This window comes from Centroberyx affinis, unplaced genomic scaffold (genome assembly GCF_046629955.1).
Source record: "Centroberyx affinis isolate AG114_WGS23_722 - 3 ecotype Tasmania unplaced genomic scaffold, CSIRO-AGI_Caff_v1 ptg004378l_1, whole genome shotgun sequence".
In the NCBI taxonomy this organism is placed as follows: Eukaryota; Metazoa; Chordata; class Actinopteri; order Beryciformes; family Berycidae; genus Centroberyx; species Centroberyx affinis.
This window is the reverse complement of record NW_027282071.1, coordinates 3,232-27,632: the sequence shown is the minus strand read 5'-3', so window position 1 is coordinate 27,632 and position 24,401 is coordinate 3,232. Positions and strand designations below refer to the sequence as shown.

The following is a 24,401-nucleotide window of genomic DNA, read 5'->3' as shown; positions in this document are numbered from 1 at the left end:
GAGGGCCGGTCGCACTGGGAGAAACAACAGGCAGAGATGGCAGCCACTACTGCTCAGCCCATGGGGAGCCTGCCCAGCGGCCTGGGCATCTGCACCACCGTCCCGGATATATTTTACCTGCCTGAACTGGTGAGTGGGGCGGGACGGATAGGATGGACCCGACCCCGGAGGAGGCAACGTGGACACAGTAACATGAAGGGATTCGTTCCAATATGCTGATTATCCATTTTGCAGCCTGAAATCCATCAGTCGGTATTTCAAAAATGGTTCTGTTCTCATGAATTAGATTAGATTACATTTTTATGATCAGAGTAATTAAGATAATACAAGAAGTAATTAAAAAACTAGTAATTGCTTGGAACATAACTGTGTCTTAGGATGATGCTCATAAATTTAAGGTTTTCTTTTGTATGGGTAGGGTTACATTTTTTTCAAATGCAGATATCTCATGATCCCACTTTTGCAAAAAAAAAAAAAAAAAAATTGCACCTTCCCATAGAAAATTATTGATTGCATAAAATAAAAATTAATTATGGTCACTTTTAAAGGGTAGAAAGTTTTTTAAGTCTTCGGTTGACAAAATGTTAAAGCTTTTACAGGCTGGATCCTCTTTTTTATATTTATATTTTACTGAATGATGAACTAAAGGTAATTTTTCCACTAAAATGGATATGTAGCATTTTGGCACTTAACTCTTCAAATGATTACATGCATTCCTCTTCCATGACTCATACAGATCTATATTTTGTAACTTAAGGACTCAATTCAGCTGCTAAATTTTTAAAAGTACCATAATTTGTGTAATATGTGTAATTTTATGCTATCAATCATTTTGTAAGAGTAGGTGCCATTTTTTCCCAAATGGTGGATATCACACTTTGGAACAAAACTCAACATTAATTCCTTTAATAGTTGTTTTCCTCTTGCTATAATGTGCAGTTGAGGAAGGATTTCAAACTGTATGAATAATGCATAAAAATGCATTTTGTTGAACCAGGAGAGAAGTATTGGATTTTACTAACATGAATACTGATAGGTCTGATACACCTGCAGCCCACCTTGTATGGGCGGTGCAGCTGCGTGTTTCACCTCTCACATTTCACTCATATTGTATCTGTGCTTCTAATCTACTCAAGAATGGGGCCAACACTTCATCTAGATGAATGGTGATGACAAAAGGTAGAAACTGCTCATATATCCACCGGTACGACAATCAGAGGAAATACTGAAATGGTTTTTGAGTCTGCGTGTCTGATTTGTCGACTTTAAATTAGTTTTGGTTGTTTTTTTGTTTTTTTAGCTTTTATTTATCAAGGGAAGGGTTGTGCTGAGCATGCAGGCTCTGTGTCAGGACATCCTGGTGCTATCGGATATATCAGAATAACTAATTTCCTACTTGGAAATTTCACATGAAAGTCGGAACCTCAGAAAATTTTGCAACCCGAGTTTCTTAGTTCTGATGCACTGGAGACCTTTAAGCTTCTCGACAAGGCGAAAAAATACAGTTTTATGAGTCAACAGTAAGAAAACACATGCACCTTTATTGCAAGTTTTAAGTTGGCCAGACTAAAACCTAACATTTGTTTGAATTAAGTTTGTCTAATTAGCTTGTTAAGCTGCAGAGAGCCCGTTTTTTTTTACTGTATGTCCTTCTGGGTTTGATTTTCCGACAAAATAGCACATGAAAGCAGCGTTGTTTAGCAGCCGGCTCGGAGGTCCTGGATGCCGGACTTTCCCAGCGGCACACGAACGTACAAATATACACACATACTTCTACTGTTGGACGCTGGTTAAATGCCTTGCTCAAAGGCACACTGACAGTGGTTTGATGGGAGGGGAAAGAGTTAATTGTTCAGTTTCCCCACCAGTCTGCTCAGAGATTCAGTCACAAGCCTGTTTCTCTAAGCTTCAGGCTGCTGCCACACTGCTGGGGGAGATGGAGATGTGATGAGACCGCTGAGGTCCGTCCTCCGGTGGATTAAGGCAGTGACTCTCAACCTTTTTCATATCAAGGACACTAATTTAGTCCACATTAAAGCCACAGACCCCCATTTGATGAGATTATGTCTCTCGGACCCCAATATTTTTATCGTTAGATATAATCTTGTCCAGAATTCCATGACTATCTGTATTGTAGGTAGAGAGATAACAGAGAAACTATGACCAAAACAGTCATTCTTCTACATTCTCTAATTGTATTAACTTCTTGTAAATGAAATAACGGTGAAGTTTAACAATTCATACATTTTCTGGGGACCCCCTGGAACTCCCTCAAGGACCCCAGGTGGTCCCCGGACCCCACGTTGAGAACCACTGGATTAGGTGTTAGAAACTTTGTGAAACTGTATCGAAACGGCTCCCAATAGTGTCCGAGTATCCTTCCTTTGTTTGAGGCAAGACAAATTCCTGTACTTTTATTTTACATAGTCATTAAAGGGGAATTAAGTAATCTAAGACTTTTATCGACGCGTATCGGCGAGCAGCGTACGGTGGCCTGTAATTGATCACCATGCTGAATAGTGGAATAATAAAACGGCTTTGTCAGTTGCTTTTTGTGCCTTGAGAACGATGCTGTTTAGTCTTCGTAGCTGAAATGTGTCGCTGTGCAGCTGAAAGCTCAGGGTTGGGAGTGTTGAAATTCCCAAAGTACGGGCCAGAAAGTGAGTTCTGAAAGCCAGAAATCTCAGCAGCTGCTGAAGTAATCGCTGAGTCACTGGTATTGATCAACAACTCTATCAACCCCCTGCAGATATATGAAGGCCATTCAACGGTATGGGGCAGAAAAATCTCACTTATTGCCCCTTTAAAGTGATTCTGATTCTTACTGTGACTGAGGAGATTTAGATTGTTTGCCATGTGTTTCTGGTGACAAAATGTATTTATAATACTAATAATAATGCTAATGATAATGCTTTCACTATTGCAGTCAAACCTTTTATTATAAACTTAAGAAAGGGCAGTCTTTGGGGCACAGACCTGGAATATTTGAAATATCTGAGTGAACATGGGAATGACCTGATTTATCTTTGTGTTGATTCTGCACTAAAGAGTGAGAGAGAGAGAGAGAGAGAGAGAGAGAGAGAGAGAGAGAGAGAGAGAGAGAATATTTGCAAATATTAGTTAGTAAAATAGACCTACAAATATGTGCAAATACTTATGTGTGTTTGTTTTAACGTGCGTGGAGTAACAGGTGGGTGGGGTGACGACACAGTGACATTATGAGATATGCCAGAACATTTAGTTCACCTTATCTGAAATGAGCTGATGTGCTAAACACCACCCATCTGATCACCTGAGTAAGTTAAAACAAACACTGATTAATTAAAACTGAAAGAGCCGATCTCTCTTGGTGAGTTTAAAATGAACGATTAATTATTAATGAAGGATGCTGTCAGGATTTAGATTGATCTGACCGCTGATCCTGCTGATTTCTTACTGGACTTCTGTCTTTTGAGCACATTTTTTAGTGGCTTTTGACTTTTCATTTTGTTTCGATTTGATTTTGCTTTTCTTGCACGTTCTTCGTCTTTGACTTTGGTGTTTGTCATGATGCTGCTTTCAGGTCTCCCCCTTGAAAAATACATTCTTAATATCAGTGGGACTACCTGATTAAAGGTAAAATTTAAAACAAAAAAGCAGAGGAATACTATTTGACCCATGCGTGGTTGTAGCGTCTCCTCACCTTGTTTGACCCAACAACATCAGTGATCCGGCCCTGTCCAAGTCTAAATAATGGTAATGAGGGCTTTAAACAGACAGACAGGAACCGACACACTGATCACTGCCTTTTCATCATTTACTGTGACAGAAAAAAACACAGGCGAGATTTTTACAGCCTTTAAAATCCTTCTTTAACCCGTCTCTCCTGTTTCATCTGCATCTTCCCTGCATGACTGAGGTGGATTTAATAAATGAAATAAATAAGGGATCACAGCTTTCACCTGGATTCACCTGTTGAGTCTATTGTCATGGACAGAGCAGGCGGGTCTCATATTTTTTTTTACACACAATACAAATTCTTCATCATCATAAAATTCAACTGGGTTATTTTCCTTTGGAGAATTCTCATTTTGCTCCAAACACCTCAGAAATGCTGCCATTTTGACAGTTAAACTAGCTCCAACTGTCAGTTTAAATTTAATCCCTGATCAAAATGTATCAAAGTTTAAAGTATTGGAGTAACAGGATTAAATTAAATCTAGGTTTAAGGTAAAAACTAAACTGAGATTTAAAGGAAGTTTCAAATATAACCCGACTTAGTCTGAAACTAGATTTAAAGTTTGGTGCAACAGAATTAACTGCTAATCTATGATCTAATCCAGTTTAAAAATTAATCCTTGTTGGTGCAATCCGCCCAGAGAGCATTAAAAAATCTAACTATTTCAAGTAAATGCAGTTTTCAACTAGGCTTTGCTAAAACTTAGCTCTTTTTAGACTGAAACCAGTTTGTTGTGCTTAAGAAAAGGAGTGTTATTATTGAGCAGATGAAGGTTTTTGGTGCTTTGGGGGGAAATGTCTCGCCTAAGGACCAGAAACCATCAGAACGCACTTCTGCTGCTGGTAGGATTTCATTTCCTCATGTCTTCAGGGAGTTACTGCTAAATGTCATTTAAGCTAAGATTCAGGCTTAAACTCTTATTTTCCTGAAAACGTGAAAAACTTTTTGCGGAAAAGTGGAAAAAGTCTGAAAAGTCTGTTGGTGGTTTTAAGGAGCCTCGTGGCACTGTAGGTACAACTGACTTTCTGTATAATGGCACTGCATGTTTATGTTTTTTGTGTTTATCTTTTTCTGGCTGGTGCTCTAGCAATCCTCCATGAATGATGATGAATGCATTTTCTACGGAATCTAGAATTATTTTTTTTACTTGTTTTGACTTTTGCACTCTTTACTGTTGGTTGCATGTAATGTTAGTGATCGAGGAATTTAAGCTTCTGTTGCACATTACAGCGTGTTGCTTTGGATAAGAACGTCAACTAAACTCCTAAAACGAAATGAATGTAAAGGGAGTGATTGATTATGATTATGATCAATAATGTACATGAGCTTGACACAGTTATTTCTCTACATGTGTACTACCTGGAGTTTTGATAAGGGGGCAGCTAGTAATACTGATATCCAATTTGACACATTCTGTCCCAGTGTTATCTGCATCTGTAAAGTGAATATATTGACAAGGTATATTGTTTTTTTCCAGTTCACATATCTACACACCTAGAAACTTTCTGTCAATATGAATTCCTTCTGTACACTTTTTAACGTGAATGTGACACATTTTACATGTTACATATTTGTACATCTTATTTGCTGTATTTTCAGATATCTGTCCTCTTCATATTTCCATATCCTCATTGCATATATTTTTTATAATTTCATACTGCATACATTTCACATTTGTGGGACTATATTTGCATATCCTTAATAGTCTGCATTGTCTTTGCCTCAGTAAGTTACTTTGCACACTCTAACAATGCTGTAATACTTTCCCATACTTTTCATTCGTACATGCTAGTTTTGAAATCATTGGCTACGTACGTTTATATAACCCCCATTTATTATAGTCCCATTTGAATTCTATTTTTCTTTGCGCTATCCTGTTAGGCTACTATTTCCTGCTGCAACGACACAATTTCCCAATGATTAAGTTTCATGTTATGATCACGGTCATGATTATTGTTGTTCAGCTGTTCTTAGCTAGGTTTAGTTGTAAGTTTGGTTTGTTTTTGAATCAAGAATTTGTAATCTAGGTTTGTTGTTGAATTGAAGAGGTTCTAAACTAGGTTTGTTGTTGAAGAAGTTATAAGATAGGTTTGTTGTTGAATTGAAGAGGTTGTCAGTTAGGGTTAGGCTAGGTGTGTTGTTGAATTGAAATGGGTGTGTGAGGCTAGTTTTCTTGTTGCTGTAAAATAGATTTGTTGTTGAATTGAATAACTTGTAAGCTAGGGTTTGTTGTTGAATTTAAAAAGTTATGTACTAGGCTAGGTTTGTTACTGTTGAATTGAAGAGGTTATAAGGTAGATTGCAGAATTGAAGAAGTTGTAGGCTAGGTTTGTTTTTTAATTAAATAAGTTGTAGGCTAGGTTTGTTTTTTAATTAAATAAGTTGTAGGCTAGGTTTGTTTTTTAATTGAATAAGTTGTAGGCTAGGTTTGTTTTTTAATTAAATAAGTTGTAGGCTAGGTTTGTTTTTTAATTAAATAAGTTGTAGGCTAGGTTTGTTTTGTAATTAAAGAAGTAGGCTAGGTTTGTTTTTTAATTAAATAAGTTGTAGGCTAGTTTTGTTTTTTAATTAAATAAGTTGTAGGCTAGGTTTGTTTTGTAATTAAAGAAGCTGTAGGCAAGGTTTGTTTTTTAATTAAAGAAGTTGTAGGCTAGGTTTGTTTTGTAATTAAAGAAGTTGGAGGCTAGGTTTGTTTTTTAATTAAAGACATTGGAAGCTAGATTTGGTCTGTACACAGCAAGTTAATGTCAGCTTGAGATCACTTGAGACCAAAATATCGTAAATATCAGAAATCATAACACCATAACACCATCTCTCCATCCTTCCCTCCAGGTGTTTGGGGGCTTGGTGTGGATCCTGGTGGCGTCGACCCATGTGGACCCAGCCAACCCTCTGGGCTGGGTGATGTTCGTCTCCGTCTTCTGCTTCGTCATGACCTTCCTCTGGATGATCATCTTCGGTGCCGGAGGACACAAGAACAGCTCCGGCTGGGCTGCCGCCGTAAGATCTGAGAGAGAGAGAGAGAGAGAGAGAGAGAGAGAGAGAGAGAGAAGGAGGGAGGGAGGGGTGAGAAAGAGGGAGAGAGAGAGGTAGAAGAGAGAGTGATGGGAGTGAGAAAGGAGGAGGAAGAGAAGGGGGAGGGGAAAGGGAAAGAGGAAAGGAGGAATGGGAGGGAGAGGTAAGGAAAAAGGATTGAGAGAGGGAATAAGAAAAGGAGGGTGAGAGAAGAAGAGAGAAAGGGAGGGAGGGAGACAGAGGTATACTGTATATAGACTACTATTATTATTATTTTTATATCATCTGTGTGTGTGTGTGTATGTGTGTGTGTGTGCAGGACTTTGCTTACCACGGCCTGGCGGCGTTTTTCTACCTCAGCGCGGCGGTGGATCTGGCGTACATCACCTTCCTGAAGAAATCAGGCAACGATTTCAAAAACTACCAGATCGACATCGCTGCTGTGGTAAGAACACATTCATCACATAGAGACCCATCTACCCTGCAGCTTTTAAAGGAACAATCCAGCCTAATACACTGTTATTAAAATAGCTATTGGTGATGTACTTTGCATTTCTGGGTCCATTGTGTTTGGTGTATTTTTTGACAAACGTAGACAAGATGACGTCACCTCCACATATTTCCAGCAGCTACGATGGAGTTTGATATGAGAAAATGTTTCAGGATGTAAAACCTCAGCGGTAAACGTCAGGTTTTGGTGTCAGTCCCTCAAAGAATCAAAGAGCGAGGGCTTCTCTCTAGAGCCGCCATTTTGCACCAAGAGACGATCAACAATCATACAGGGAGAAATCCATTGCAGAAGAGGAGAGAGACCAATTTCTCCACCCACAGGAGCAGGAGAGAGACCAGAATGCAATGCAGCCACAAGACAGGTTGGGTTTTGAGTAAGGGGAATATTTCTCAAATGGTAAAAGCTCTCTTAGTCTTACTATTATACTTAAAGGTCCCATATGGTGTAAAACAGGATTCCCCTTGCCTCTTTGATTATAAAGGAGTTGGATGGTCTATCTAAACATGGTGAAAGTATCAAAACGCACGGTCGCCAACTAAATCCACACAATCCATATTAGAAAAGCGAGCCTCTAAACGAGCCGTTTGGACTTCCATAACTTTGTGGCGTCACAAAGGTTCGCTCATTATCATTTTTGTAAGAAATAATAGAATAACAAAGTGTTTTTTTCAAAGCGGTTGAGCGGTTGTCATTATTTATTACCGGAGAGTTTTCCCTACCTGTAGCCGCCGGGCCGCGGCGTCTCACGTTTCACTCTTGAAACGGTTAGCCAATCGGAACAGAGGGGTCGTTAATATTAATGAGCCTTAAAGACACAGTGACAGAAACAGCCTGTTCTTGGTAAGGCTCAGAGAGATGCTGGAAAATGTAAAAATGGATTGAGAGTGTTTTTGGTACATGACACCACACACACAGCTTTGAATGGACCTCAAGACACAAAATAAAAATCTGGAAAGTGGAGAATATGGGACCTTTAATGTAAAGCCTGTTCACACCCGTTCTCTGGGGGTTGTTGAAAGGCATTCTGGGAAATGTAGGAAATCACTAACTAAGTAGAAGTAGACGAGGCAGGTTGAGGGACAGTGGGTTTACCAAAAAAGTAAATCACGACACTCCATCACAAAATAACTCCTGGAATGCCACTGAACATCACAGACTGATAATATAATACTGTTCCTTTAAGCCTGTTTTTATTCTGTTATATTATTCTTTGTGTCTCTCAGGTGTTTGCCTACGTCGCCACGTTCCTCTACTTCATCCACGTCATCCTTTCTGCCATCCGATGGAAGAACTTCTGATGACATAACAACTCTCAACCACAGACCTGTGTCCAAGAAGAATTGTGCTTCCTGTGCGTGTGTGTGTGTGTGTGTGTGTGTGTGTGTGTGTGTGTGTGTGTGTTCGCGCATGGTGGAATATTCCCACTGGCAAAATCAACCTGGTCACTGTGGATTCAACATTCTCGCTTGATCAGCTTGTTGATGAACAACTGACTGACCTTTTAATATGTTTTATTACACAAACTAAAGTAAAGAGCAGGGTTCCTAACTGAGGGTTTAAACCACATTTAGGGAACTCTATTAATGTGGAGGGAGGGGTGGAGTGGGTGGGGTGAATTTGAATTTGAGGTTTATACAAAAAAATAGGAAAAAGAGTATCTGTGGTAGAAGAGCTAAAACAAATGAGTTATTTTCTAAAACTGTACATATCCTTATGGGGAAAAAAAACTGAAGTTCATCTTTAAAATGTACGTGATCCAGTCTGTGAAAGTGTGTTATCATCTATCATTTTATACCGAGGGCTCAAGTTACCTACAAGTTTTTGTACCATGAAGCATTGTAGGCCATTAAATAATTTAGTAAGAGGGGGTGTCATGTTTTTCACATGGTGTACATCTCATTTTGGAACACTTTGGAATATGCTGTAAATGTTATTATTAGAGGCTAGGATTCATTTGGAAAATGTGCCACTCTTACAAAATGATCACTGGCATGAAAGCAAAACTCACAATTTTACCCTTCTTGATGTTATTAGCTATCTTGAGCCCTTTACTTACATTTTTTTTTACTTACATGTGTTGTATAAATATCAAGAAATAAACACCAGGCAATCTTTTTTTTTACCACAGTGGGGATTTGGGGGAAAGGGGTGCAGGGACATTTTTTATCAGTGATGAGTTAGAAGGTTCCTGAGGAAAAATGAAAGGAACGCACACCAGCAGTGATGGGGTGCAGACTGGTTTCACACCAGAAACTCTGATGCATCAATGTGAAATTTACTGATGAAGATAAGATGACATTAAAGCGTGGTTGGTACTTTTTAAAGTGTCAGTTGGGTACTGAATTTTTAAAACTGAATAAGTTGGCAATGCAACAATTTGAAGTTAAAGCTGCACTAGGCTAGATTTTTATAAAAAACTATGCCCGTCTTATCAGCCTAAATCAAAGTGGGGCTGCAACAGAGAAGAGCGTCCCATCTCCACTAACTGAGATATTTTGCCCTATTTACCCAAATTAAATTGTGGCGTTGGGTATGGATCCTGGCATCCAAGCAACTTGTCCATACAGAGTGAAGTATGGGCAGAGATTAGTGGCAGCAGAAACTGAATTTAAATTGCATTAATTATTTGATGCTTGAATTGAATCATTGCATGCAAAAATTTCAACTGAATTTCAGAATTTGAATTTGTATTGTCAAATTTGAAACTGAATGTAATGTTTTGGATTTGAATTTGGTCATTGTTGCTTTCAGTTTTAAACTTTTATTTCAAATTAGTTTGAGGTAAAAATTAAACTCTCAATACGTTTTCAAATTCAGTTCTTACAATTCAACTTCAAGCCTCTGAAACACATTCACAGATTTAGGTGGGCGGGGCTGGCTTGAGGTGTGTTTGTTTTACTGGTTGTTGGAGATGTGATTTGGACAGTTTTATTACATTTTGTATATGACTATCTAATATTATATGCTACTCTCTAGTAGTTTAATAAACCAGCCATTTACAGCGAGCAAAATGCTAACCAGCTAACGTTTGCTAGCTAAGCTCGTAAACTCTTGTTGACATCTTAAAACAGTTCTTTATTTAACCTTAGCCTTGTTCAAATTCAAATTCTGCAATTCAGTTTCAATTTTTGCAATTCAAAGATCAAAAATTGTAATTAATTGAATTAAAATTCAGTTTCTGCTGGCACTAATCTCTGCCCATAGGGATAGCGAGAGCCCAGCAGAACATTTGATCTACATACCATGAGACAGTAGTAGGGATATGGACAGAAAAAGATGAAGGTAAATATTGTGACTACCCTACTGGCAAAGTCATTGAAGTATTGTTAATTTTATCAAAACATTTTATGATTATGCATCAAAGCTACTCCTTTTACTTTACATCCTTTTTTTTTTTTTGTAACACGGGTAACCAGATCATGCCAGATTTGACTTTGATTGTGATCCCATTTCTCTCTGTTCACTGGTACTGTATCATTCTGTTTCTCTCCAGTAACTATAAAGGGTCAGTTCTGAAATACTCACAATGTAGTCACCACTAAATGCCTTGAATGAATTTTATAGAATTATTAACAATGAATTTTTTTAATCAATCCTTTGCCATATAGAGCTAATGCCAATGAATCGCCAGTACTTAGAGGACGGTGAAGTGTATTTTTAGGTATTAGACCTGTGGCTGAAATTTGTATAGGTTTGCCATTTTTATATTCTCTAGAAACAGTGGATTAAAACAAAATATTTCAACACAAGCGTTTCCTTGTTTTGTTTTCTACAATTCCTCCCTGAAACAGATTCATACACATTAGCATTTTGTGACATTATCATCTTTACTCTCCTGGTCATTTCAGAAACGTTGCATGTGTCCTGATGGTGGATGTTGCTGTGAACCAAATGTCATATTCCATAATTTGAAGTTTTCTTAGCCAATCATAATCAGACTTCAACAGATTGGTGTTTTAGTTCTACAAACGTTTCTCAGAGGCAGAAATAATCTCATTGGTTGAGTCAAACCTCAGTGGGCGGAGCCAATAAAGACAGATTTGTTGGACATTCAAGTTAGCCATATTAGTTATAGCTAGCATGTAATAGTAAGCAAGTTAGCTCGTCTGCTGACCTTCCAAGAAGTCATTACCATTTATATTTTTTAGTAAAGTTGGTTTAGTAAGTAACAAGCCTGGGTGTTATCTTAGATTCCACTCTAAGTTGACCAGAACAGCATTCTTTCATCTTAGAAATATTGCCAGTGATGCAATATGATGCTCATCCATCCGTGGATGGTGAGGTTTTTGACCAACAGGAGAATCTATGATTCTCGTCTGCCTGGCAGTGAAATCTGATGTAAATATCAGATCAAGAGTAGAATCAGGAAGGACAGGGGAATAGAACATTATAAAAGGAAAATTATAAAAAAGAAAGAAAAACATAGGGGTTCACTCACAATGTGCATCTAAAAGCAGAGCCAAAGAGAGGATTTGCATGGAGTATATACTGTACATATACCCTTCCTTTGCAAGCGAAGTATGTATGATTTGTTGTGTTCTTTTATCTTTCTATTTCACTTGATTTGATTCTTTTAATGCAATGCATTTTGCTTGTTCTTTTATATGAATTTCATCTTTCTATCTGTCTTTTATCTGCCTTCTATTGATGTAAAGCACTTTGAGCTGCATGTTGTGTATGAAAGGTGCTATACAAATAGAGGTTATTATTATTATTATTATTATTATTATTATTTATATTTTGACCAGAATTTCTTCTTTGCTATTCAAGTTTACCAGTTAGCTAACTTGCTCCCCCCACTGAAGTTTAACTCAACCAATCAGATTATTTCTGCATCCAGCTCTGAAATGTTTGTATAAAACTCCAATTAGCGACTAATGCTCAAAATCCTACAGGTAAGCTAGCAGCTGTAAGAAAGACAGAGTCATTCAATCTGTTGTTGTCAGCCATTAGAATAGTACTGTATGTGTTAATCCAGTTACACATGTAACTGTAGGTAAATATTTGCCACCTCCCTTTCAATATTTAAAGTTGATAAGATGGATAAGAGTCCTGGAACTAATACAATAGGTACAGGAATAGTACACAGGATCTGCAAAACAAGTTGGCAAGGTGTTGCTGAAGGAAGGAACGTAGAGAGGGTTTAAGGAACATAGCGAGGGTATAAGGAACATAGAGAGGGTTTAAGGAACATAGAGAGGGTATAAGGAACATAGAGAGGGTTTAAGGAACATAGAGAGGGTTTAAGGAACATAGAGAGGGTTTAAGGGACATAGCGAGGGTTTAAGGAACATAGTGAGGGTTTAAGGAACATAGTGAGGGAACATAGTGAGGGTTTAAGGAACATAGTGAAGGAACATAGTGAGGGTTTAAGGAACATAGCCAGGGTTTAAGGAACATAGCGAGGGTATAAGGAACATAGTGAGGGAACATAGTGAGGGTTTAAGGAACATAGTGAGGGTTTAAGGAACGTAGAGAGGGTTTAAGGAACGTAGAGAGGGTTTAAGGAACGTAGAGAGGGTTTAAGGAACATAGTGAGGGTTTAAGGAACGTAGAGAGGGTTTAAGGAACGTAGAGAGGGTTTAAGGAACATAGTGAGGGAACATAGTGAGGGTTTAAGGAACATAGTGAGGGTTTAAGGAACATAGTGAGGGAACATAGTGAGGGAACATAGTGAGGGTTTAAGGAACATAGAGAGGGTTTAAGGAACATAGTGAGGGAACATAGTGAGGGAACATAGTGAGGGTTTAAGGAACATAGAGAGGGTTTAAGGAACATAGTGAGGGAACATAGTGAGGGTTTAAGGAACATAGAGAGGGTTTAAGGAACATAGAGAGGGTTTAAGGAACATAGTGAGGGAACATAGTGAGGGTTTAAGGAACATAGAGAGGGTTTAAGGAACATAGAGAGGGTTTAAGGAACATAGTGAGGGTTTAAGGAACATAGTGAGGGAACATAGTGAGGGAACATAGTGAGGGTTTAAGGAACATAGAGAGGGTTTAAGGAACATAGTGAGGGAACATAGTGAGGGTTTAAGGAACATAGAGAGGGTTTAAGGAACATAGAGAGGGTTTAAGGAACATAGTGAGGGAACATAGAGAGGGTTTAAGGAACATAGAGAGGGTTTTGAGTGAAAGGAGTGTAAGTGATGTTTTCCTGATGTTGCAGAAGAGCAAAAACAAAACTTTCAATGATTGCAGTTTTTTTTTAATACAAAACAAAATATATGAACCATTCATATTTACACAGATGAAGATCCAGACAGTTGCACTTCCTGCTAGTGACTGCTCACCTCATCCAAATTCCTCAGCCTCTCTGAAAAGTGTTCACCTTAAACTCTCTGATAATCTCCACCAGTAAAAATTAGGTTCATCTGAGTAACAGGATCATGACATGATGAATCATGACAGATACACAGATGTGGAACGAGGACGCCCCCTAGTGATTTGTTATGGATCATGCACACACACACAACACACACACGCACACACACACACAAAGGATCAAGTCATTCAGGAGAAAATTGAAGATTATGTTCTGACTTCCTGTAATCAACCTAATTGTAACAAAGTGTTAACCCAATGCTATAACTGCTTGTGTCATGCAGGTATGTATTGATCTGATGAAGGCCATCATGGTGGAAATGTCATGTTTTTAATGCAATAAATAGAGTGGAGTGTTGCGCCTTACTTTTTTGCTCTCTTTACTAATATTTTTATGTGTAGCACCTCGACAACTTACACTACCAGTCAAAATTTGGATACACGCATTTGTCTTTATTTTCACTATTTGTCACATTTTAGAATAATAGTGAAGACATCAAAACTATGAAATAACACAAATGTAATTATGCAGCGACCAAAAAAGTATTAAACAAATCAAAACTATCTTATATTTTAGATTCTTTAAAGTAGCCGCCCTTTGATGGAAAGGCAAAGGCTGTGGAAAGAAATTCATACATAGGATCAACTTCACTATTTATATTTGTCTAAGAAACAAATTTCAAGCATTTGAGCATAAGCCTTTAGATCAAAATGGCTTTAAGAGAATGAGAAACATAGACATTCAATCAGATGGGTCAAAACTTTAGACTGGTAGCGTATTTAATCTCAGAGGAAAATCAGAAAGCATATCTCAAAAATGATCTACAGTTGTGACCCACAGTGTTATTGCTGTATGAAGAGACTAACTGTGTAAGAGGCCTTGGCACAGCAGTCATAGCTTAGAGAGAAATGGAAAAAAGACACATTCACAACAACACTTTTGTGCAAAGATGTTTATTCAGTACACAAATCAACTGAAAATTGAACATCTATTCAAAATCAATATAAAGTAGACAGACTGTATGTGCACATATTTCAGGAAAAAACATAACCAAAAAATAAAACTACATTAACAGCGATGAATTTGCAGTCCTGTGTACAGGTAGACACACACTGATGAATAAACAGTTACCTCTATTACAGCTTTTATACAATGGCTACCAAACTGAAACGTGTCTTCCAAAGTAGTGTACATCAGAGTTTCCCCTACTATTGAGTAGTTGGGGAGCTGCCAACCCACGTCAGAGAATTTAATCTGGGTTTCAGTGGAGAGTTTTAGAGTCCCATGATGGTCTGAATGCTGTTTCAGAGGCTTTTCCACCCTGAGGAGAAGAAACCTCTGGGGGAAACGCTGGTGTGCATACTGTACATGAGAGTGAAAAACAGGAGAAAACAAGAAAGATCACTAGTAGTTCCCTGGGTACGAGACATGACACAGCAACCAATCACAGCAGAAGCTTTGTATTAATTATTAGCACAGCTGGAACGAATCAGATAGTTTTACTGATGCTACCCATTATATAACATATTGCTGTTATCATATGGAAACCAATTAACTCCAATTTTGGTGATATTCATGTTTTCACATGGTCCTCTGTGGGCCGGAGGAAATTCTCCAACTTCTTTGGCTTATATAACTTTAAAAAAAAAAAACTTTTTAACTTTTTAGAACCAAAATGCATTGTCATCGAGCTAAAAACAAGGTAGATTTTTTGGAGGTACAAGATTCTCAACAGTGACGATATAATAACACATATTACAGTGTAGTTAAAGTACTGTTTTAAGCATGAAGGTGAAGTGGTTTAGTTTTTCATACCTTGGTGTGACTGTTGGTTCCAGCATCTCAGAAACAGCTGCCCTCCTGGGGTTTTTCACACTGCAGTCTGTAGAGTTTACAGAGAAAACAGCTTGTTAATGAGAGAGGTCAGAGGTCAGAGGTCAGAGCAGAACAGGCAGACTGGTTCAAGCTAACAGAAAGGGCACAAACGCTCAGATAACAGCTCTTTGCAACAGTGGTGTGCAGAAGGGCATCTCGTGACCTTGGTATTATAAGGTTCTATCTGACCTTTTTGTCAAAACTGAGTTAGTCGCATGAACCAATTCTATGAGTGACATACGTGTGGTGTTATTTTTTGAATATAATGATTTCTGAGTCTGTAATTTCTAAAACAAAAGAACCCATCTCCATTTAACTCAATGGATGCTGAAAACTTTGAGGCTCAATATCTGAGATATTGAGCTTCAAAGTTTTCAGCATCCATCCAGCATCCAACTATCCCGAAGGCAGATAGAACCTTATAATACTAAGATCACGACACACAACACACAAGTTCTTGGTCCTTATGATAAATGGGCTCCAGCAACAGATGATGGTACTAGAGAGGTGTACCTAATAAAGCCTCAGTGTGAGGTCCCTATTGGGCCCTCCTGCTGCAGAGGAAGTTCCTCTTCTCCCTGCAGCTCCTGGCCTCCCAGTGGATGCTGTTGTTCCGGTGCAGGGAGCCGCAGCGCTGCCACCAGGCCGGGCAGAGAGGCAGCTGCCGGGACTTCTTCCTCTGGCCGCTAACCCACAGCCACCGGTCTCCCAGGAAACGCAGACCCGACCAAATCTGGAAGAAAGAAAACAACAGAACAGAAGTTAAATGTTTTTTTAAAGTGTGGACAGTAATCGGGGCGTCCAGGTGGCCGAGGCACAGACCACGAAACAGCGACATCTTGGGTTTCAATCTGGTCTACAACATGTTGCTATCAAACCCCATACTCTGTCAATTCTATTCCACAATGCTAAAAATCCCCACATGACATCCACCATTCAATATCTATAAAAAAAATAGAGGATCCAATCTGTACAAATGTGGTCATTTTGTCAACCAAGTATGTAAGTTACCTTCTATTCTTTAAACAGCACTTTTAGCCTAATTGTTTTATTTTGGGGGATATCGGTACTTTTATCTCTAGCTTAATGGAAATGCAGTAAGATTTCACTGAAAAATAAGAATCAATTTTATATTTTAGGGTCAAAGTAATATTGCCAGAGCACTGTGGCTCTGACCTTTGACCTCCTCTGGATTAGAGCATTAGCTTAATGCAAAAAAATGTAAATGTCCTTACTACTGGTTGCATGTAATATTGGTGATTTAGGAATTTCAGTTTATTCACCTGTTGCCCTCATTGCATGTCAGTCTGGACAAAGGCATCAGCCAAATGACTAAAATATATTGTAAATGCATTTATTTTCACTTATCCTTTATTTAACCAGGCTGGTCAATTAAGAACCAGTTTTTATTATAAAGATTGCATTAATGTAAAATAAATGTAAATGTACCGTACTGTTTTTAAAGTGGTAATCGGTAAGATCCTTATGTTTCTAATTGTTACATTTTTTTTTATTCAGTCTCCATCTTTGTCCCTCAGCCTCACTGTGGTGTTTCTGCACTGCACTTCCCACAGATCACCTGTCAATCAAACAGTGTGGGCGGAGCTTGGATTTTCTGTTGATGCAGTTTGAGTTTCTCTTGTCTTTGTCTGTTCAGCCATGGTGGCTATCGCTGCTCATGCTAACTACCCAGTTCTTCTTCTTATGTTTATTCCAAACAAACCGGAAACGTAAAACGCATCACTTCCTGTGTGGCAGAGGAAAGAGCTACCAGACACCGGCTGTTTAGAACAGACAGTGGAAAAGATTTATGAACTATATATAGGTTGAATAACTATTGTGTTATATCAATTGGTGATACAGAGTAGCGAAACGGACATTTATTCATATGAAAATGTCACAGATTATTACTTTAATTTCTATCTTATATCATCTAAATGCTCACACTTTAAAATGTGAATTCTTCTCCCTCCTACCTGGTCAGTCAGGGCTTCCTGGATCAGGTCTTGGGCGCGGTGGCGGTCCCATCCGGACGCCAGGCTGGCCAGGTCGTACAGGCGGCTGCGGCGAGGGCGGACGTACGGAGGGCCCCTGATGACGGTGGCGGCGGTGCTCCTGCAGTGCTCCAGCGCCTCCTCCCAGCTCCTCTTCTCTTTGACCAGGAACATCTCCTCATCGTGACAGAAGAAAGGCTGAGCTGTCATACAGTTCTTAGCCCTCCACAACTTTCCCTTCTCGTTGAAATTAAACACACAGTTTCTCCCAGTGTCGTTGTTCTCCACCTCCCACTGCGTAACGTCTGCCGCCTCTCCTCCAGACCAGCTCCAGTCAGACTTGGGGGTTTTCCGGTACAAACCAATCCATCCGCCATTTTTGATGAGATTCAGCAGGGCTCCAGTCTCATCCTGGTTCCTGATGGTGGCCAGGTCGGTGTAATACTTCCTGCAGTAGTGTTGGGCTTTCGTCCAGCTGCTCTTCTTGTTCACGAAGAGGAACCGTCGAAGTGGGACAAAGGACTCTGCACACAGAGTGGTGATGAGGAGGAAGAGGGAGAGGAGGCGGAAGGTGGAGTTCTTCTTCACTGCCATGATGCCTTCTCCAGGTTGCAGGTTTTTGTTTATGAACTATCGTAAATAGAAGTTAATTCTTTGATCACTCAGAAGGCCATGAGAAGTATGTCAATAGTATGTATGGCAGTAGTCGATAGTAGTAAACTTGAAGAATCTCAGTAGTCACAATAGAGATGTTTAAAGAAGGTTTTTGAGTGGAGCAGAGCTGAGTCTGTTCTGTCTGAGTTGGATAGCTACTCTGTTGTCTGTCCAGTGTCTGAATCAAAGCTAATGTAGTAGGAGAGCCAGTAACAAGTGCTAGAACATAGTATCAGCCGACCAATAGGCTTCCGTCCCACCATTACATCACATGTTCAACACCAATCAAAACTGCTTCGGGCTCACCTGGACATCTAAATGACCTGCTGTATGTAAATAAATCAAACAAACAAAGAGGATGCAGTGACTTTAGTTTTGGTGAACTGACACGCCTGCATGCAAAACGCTTCTGAAGCTTATATCCACCAATTTAAAAAAAAAAAAGTATTCGGTAACACTTTATAATAACCATCATTAATAAATGGTAAATTGATAGTTAATTAAACTTTAGTTAATAGTTATTTTACTGTTAACAAACAATGAAATGATCATTAATAATGTTTATTAATTATTAGTAATGCTATAATTTGTTATTTTATCATTTGTTTGTGTAATATAACATAATTTGTTTATAAATTATATATTGTATCATAGCTGATAAGAGACGGTAAAAAGCTATGATACAATATATAATTTATAAACAAATGATTTTATATTATTATTACAAACGAATGATAAAATAACATAAATTATAGCATTACTAATAATTAGTAAACATTATTAATGATCATTTCATTGTTTGTTAACAGTAAAATAACTATTAACTAAAGTTTAATTAACTATCAATTTACCATTTATTAATGATGGTTATTATAAAGTGTTACCAAGTATTCTGATGATACAGTTCTAATATCTGTTAAGTAACTCAGGCAACCCTGGGCTGCACCAACTTGGCGTGAACAAAGTGGTCGAGTGGAGTGATAATAATGCTCTTGAGATTAACACAAAGAAAACGGAAGAGATTGTATTTGGCTCACCATCTGACTCTCATAAAGTTTCTATTGTTATCCATAATGAAAAAATCAATCAGGTATTTTCATATAAATACTTGGGTGTAATGATAGACCATCTGACTACATTGAAACTGTCTGCAAAAGGACAAAACAAAGAATTTGGTTTCTCCGCCGCCTTAGGTCTTTTGGGGCGAGTAGACAAATTCTTCTTTTGTTTTTTACTTCTGTAATTATGAGTGTTCTACAGTATTGTAATAATACATGGTACAAATGTTTGTCCACTACTTTAAAGTCAAAACTGCTGCACCAAATAAAAATCTGCTCAAAGATCCTAGGCCAACCACTTGAGAAACTCTATGAATCAGCCTACCATAATAACATATTAAGGCTGGCCAACAACATTGTCTCTGACCCCGACCACGTCCTGAACAGTGAATACAAATTGTTACCATCGAATCGGAGATATAGTGTTCCACGATTTAACAGGGTTAGACTGAAGCACTCTTTTGTACACCAGTCAATCCTAAAATTAAATATAGAGCTTAATCCCAGATCAAATGTACGTTGAAGGGCCTTGAATATTGTCTTTTGTGATTGTAATGATATGTTGAATGTGTGTATCTTTGTGTCCTGTCTTAATTTTTGTCTTTTCTGTGATGTTGCAAATGGAGCTGCTGTGATGCAAGAAAAAATTCTATTATCATCATTATCATCATCATCATCAATTTAGAGGGAGAAAGTGGAGCAATAACGTATGACTGGTGAGATAGTATTGGGTCAGTGTTACCTAATGGTCAAAATTATCAGGGGTAGGTCACCAAACTATCAGCTGAGAGGGAACACTGATCCTGAATACCCACATGACGTGATTTATTATATTTTTTTCACTGATGGCTTCCAAATAAAGTCTTTGCTCTCCATTATAGTCATAAAACTACAAGCTCGAAATTGGACTCACTCTTCCAGCCTATTTCCACTGTAAACAATCTGATAAAGCAGCAAATCCCTGAAATAATACAGAATAAAAGATAATCAATTAGACTGAATTCACTTGCATGGACTGTGAAACGCCCGCTGAGCCAAACAAGCTGTCTGTTCTATCCATCCATCACTAATTCTGGTAAATCTCCTTTCCATCTAGTCAAATGTGTTCGGCCAGGCAAATCAGGATCCGACTGGAGAGGGGCAGAACAGGTAAAGCAGTGGCTGGCTGAGGAATGGTAGTTTGATAGTTTGTTTTTACCTTTATTGGTTGACTCAACATCGTCAAAAGCTGCTGGTTGGTGTGAAGTTAAATATAATATTTAACAGACAATCTGAATAGAGTTGTGGAGTCAAAATATTTTAGACATTTTTTTTTTAAAATACTGTAAATGAATCTTGAATCTTCTGAATCCCCACACTGCTTCTAGATGGAGTGAATGATAATAATACACTTTATTTATAGAGCACTTTTCAAAACCAAAGTTACAAAGTGCTTCACAACAAGGAACAAGGAAAAAAAACTGAAGGTACTGAAAAAATAAGCACAGCAAAGAAATAAAAAGACAAACAAATGACGATAAATAACACAAAATCTTATAGGAAATTAAATATTCAATAATGAGCGAGGCAATTTGGCTAAAATCAGACCAGGATTAAAGGTAAGCTATGTAAGAAGCTTTCCGATAGAAGTATGTTTTTAGGAGTGATTTATATTTTGTATATATGGCTATATGGCTGTATGTGTGTATGTGGATGTATGTATGTGTGTGTATAAATACGTGTATATAAACATATTTTAAATATATGTGTTTTTATTATATATTTCTACTATTTTAAAATGTTTTTTGCTATTTTCATTGTTTTTGTAAGTAAGTAAGTAAGTAAAATGTATTTATAAAGCGCTTTTTACAGATGAAAATCACAAAGTGCTGTACAAAACATAGGCAAAATAAAGCAGAATAAATATACATTTTGTGAAATTTTCCAGTGAATATTTATCAACCAAAAGCTTTATGAAATAAAACTGTCTTCAGTTGCTTTTTAAAAGAGTCCACAGACTCGGCCACACGGAGCGACAAGGGCAAATCGTTCCAGAGTCTGGGGCAACAGCCTGAAAGGATAGGTCTCCCCGGTTTTAAAACGGGTCTTTGGGACCTTCAGGAGACTCTGGCCTGAGGACCGAAGGCATGTAAAGCACATTGAGTTTTCCTGTGAATGAAATGTGCTATACAAATAAAATATGACTTGACTTGACTATGACTAAAAGTTAGCAGTAAAATCTTAAAATGCATTCTAAAACGTACAGACAGCCAATGTAGGGATGCTAAGATGGGGGTAATGTGATCTGGTCTCTTAGTTCTAGTTAAAGACTTATTTTTTTCATTTTTTTTTTCATTAAAGGTCCCATATGGTGTAAAACAGGATTCCCCCTTGACTCTGTGATTATAAAGGAGTTGGATGGTCTATCTAAACATGGTGAAAGTATCAAAACGCACGGTCGCCAACTAAATCCACACAATCCATATTAGAAAAGCGAGCCTCTAAACGAGCCGTTTGGACTTCTGTAACTTTGTGGCGTCACAAAGGCTCATTATCATTTTTGTAAGAAATAATAGACTAACAAAGTGTTTTTTTCAAAGCGGTTGAGCGGTTGTCATTGTTTATTACCGGAGAGTTTTCCCTACTGTAGCTGCCGGGCCGCGGCGTCTCACGTTTCACTCTTGAAACGGTTAGCAATCGGAACAGAGGGGTCGTTAATATTAATGAGCCTTAAAGACACGGTGACAGAAACAGCCTGTTCTTGGTAAGGCTCAGAGAGATGCTGGAAAATGTAAAGATGGATTCAGAGTGTTTTTGGTTCATGACACCACACACACAGTTTTGAATGGACCTCAAGACACAAAATAAAACACTGGAAAGTGTAGAATATGGGACCTTTAAGACGAGTAAAAAGGGCATTACAGTAGTCCAGATGTGAAGAGATAAAGGCGTGTATGATGGTCTCAGTGTCTTTAAAATTTACAACAGGTCTAACCTTTGCGATGCTCCTAAATTGATAAAAAACTTGACTGGACTAGCCGAGTAATGCGGTGTTCAAAATTAAGTTGGGATCAAACAAGTGAATCCAGCATACCAAGGTCTGTAGGTTTTACTGGCAGGTACAGCTGGGTGTCATCGGCGTAACAATGAAAAGAGATGCCATGACGACAAATAATGCGGCCAAGAGGAAACATATATACAATGAGAACAGAGAATGAGAATGTAGATAGTAGATGCATATTTTATTTGGATTAGAGTTCAGAATTACGACATACAAATGGACCCAAACCGTGAAATCCACGTGTCTGTCAGTCTCTTCTCACACTCACAGTTTGACACACTCACAGTTTGACTATCAAAACTCTCCCGTCTAAATACATTTGTTAGGCAAAAGACTGGATTTGAAGCTTCATGTTTGAAATGTTGATTAATGGCTTTCCACCTGCTGTCCTCTCTCTCTATCCCTCCTCCTTCTCTCTGTGTGCAGATATTGGTTTATCTAGCTATCTTTCCATTTTGGGAAAAAAATATCATTACCTTTTATTCAATATCTGACATAATTTGTACTTGTGTAGACATAGTGTGCTTGTACCTGTATCTCCATTTTATTGCTTTCTTGTGGTTAAGCACACACTTTTATGTAAAAGTTCCATCTGTTTTTAATTATATCTGTTTGTTTGTTAGTTTTTAGTAGTATCTGTTTATCTCTTGTATGACCTTTTATTCCTATTTGTATTATTTGATTATTCGGCTCTATTATTTATTTAATTGTGGTAGTTTTACATCACTGTCTCCTTGGGATTATTGTATGTTAAAGCAATTTGTAAACATTTTTAGAAAAGTGCTATACCAATAAAGTTATCATTATTATTATTATTATAAAAATAACCTAGAGCATCCAGTTTGTAAAAGTGTATAATTTGGCCAACCAGTGACTTAAAGCTGCATTATGCACAATTTTATGTACAAATACAGCCATCTTAACCTAAATCACAAAGTGGGTCCCATCCCTGATTTGCTTTCTTTGCCAAATTAAATTGTGTGATGTGTTTGGTCTGGTGAATCTTCTCTGCACACAGGAATTGAAAAATATACATTTTATGAGCATCTTGAAAAAAAAGTCCTTTTTATCAAAAAGTTGTCTCTTTTGCCTCTCTCGTCCCTTCAGTTTCCTTTGCTGTGTGGCGTTTACTGACCTCACATTACAGGATTTCTGGGATTGAAGTCCTCAAAATTCAAACAGTTATCTCTCACTGCTATTTGGGCTGCCTATTTGGGAAAATAGCGGAGTGTAGCTGTAGAGGGTTTCCAAAGGTTTTCATATCAAGACCCCCTGAATAGATCCACATTTGTACACAACCCCCATTTGGTAACATTTTGTGAAGATTTGTGCTGTTGGATATGATTAATACTGTTAATTCATAACATGAATCAACAGTGGAAATGATACTATTCCTTGTTTTGCTGTGGGACCGCCTGGAACCCATTCAACGTTCCCCAAGTTTGAGAACCTCTGCCTTAAGCTGCCCACTGTCCTTTAAAAACGTATCACAGTCTGTTTGAATGTTGTGCCATCAATCATTTGGTAAAGACAAACTCTCCTGCCTGTATGCATCCATTAGGCAAAACACTGGATTTGGATCTTCGTGTCTGATCAGATGATTAATGGTTTCCACCTGCGCTCTGCTCTGGTTTCATCTTTCTGTGAGTGTGTTGTTGTTTTCTCTTCCTCCCAGGTGACGAGGGGTTTCAGGGGTTTCAGGGTTTCTGAACTGAATACAAGTCAATACAATATTCTCGACTGTATATCAGTTCAGACTGGACTAGTTTTACCTGAGGTTTTATTGATGCAAGTGCACACAGTCCATAAAGATTACCAACATGGCAGATTCAGACGGGACTGAAACACAGTGATGAATAATTTACGTCAAACCATCTGGAACCTGGTTTTGGAAACAATTAGAAAACCACTGAAGTTGTATTCTGATGCGTCTGTTCTCTGTATTGTGACACTTCTGTGTAAAATGCAATTTAAACCTAAAACTTTAATTTGATCTGAGAGGAACAGGAGTGTTCTTGAAAGTTTCTTTTCCTGGACTGACCTTTCCTGATGTTTGTGACAGACTGAGTTTGTCAGAGTGAACTGATGTCAGGATGCAGCAGAGAATCCTTCAAAGGTCAAGCGGTGGAGGCAGCGACTCACCGCCGCCGAGGGAGAACAAGCTTCTAGACGCGCAAAATCATTTTAGGCATTTAGTCGATGGTTAATTCTT

The 24,401-nt window shown here is 38.2% G+C and overlaps 2 protein-coding genes across 3 annotated transcripts; one reads left to right on the top strand and one right to left on the bottom strand.

Moving 5' to 3' along the window:
* The first annotated feature begins 1 nt into the window (after position 1).
* Positions 2–8,831, top strand: LOC139664827 (myelin and lymphocyte protein-like). The gene is made up of 4 exons (XM_071543804.1): positions 2–129; positions 6,551–6,718; positions 7,053–7,178; positions 8,468–8,831. The coding sequence occupies exons 1-4, from the start codon at positions 37–39 to the stop codon at positions 8,540–8,542; spliced, it is 462 nt and encodes a 153-aa protein (XP_071399905.1). The 5' UTR covers positions 2–36; the 3' UTR covers positions 8,543–8,831.
* Positions 8,832–14,602: 5,771 nt separating this feature from the next.
* LOC139664828 (lymphocyte antigen 75-like) lies at positions 14,603–18,238 on the bottom strand. 2 transcript variants are annotated; one of them, XR_011696853.1, is made up of 4 exons: positions 17,420–18,238; positions 15,957–16,176; positions 15,384–15,450; positions 14,603–14,930 (listed from the first exon to the last, which is right to left on the bottom strand). XR_011696853.1 is itself a non-coding variant. In XM_071543805.1 (3 exons), the coding sequence occupies exons 1-2, from the start codon at positions 18,029–18,031 to the stop codon at positions 15,982–15,984; spliced, it is 807 nt and encodes a 268-aa protein (XP_071399906.1). In that variant the 5' UTR covers positions 18,032–18,238; the 3' UTR covers positions 14,603–15,450; positions 15,957–15,981. The 2 variants fall into 2 exon arrangements, 1 of the variants encoding a protein (XP_071399906.1); XM_071543805.1 differs by having other exon boundaries at positions 14,603–15,450.
* Between the last annotated feature and the right edge of the window lie 6,163 nt (positions 18,239–24,401).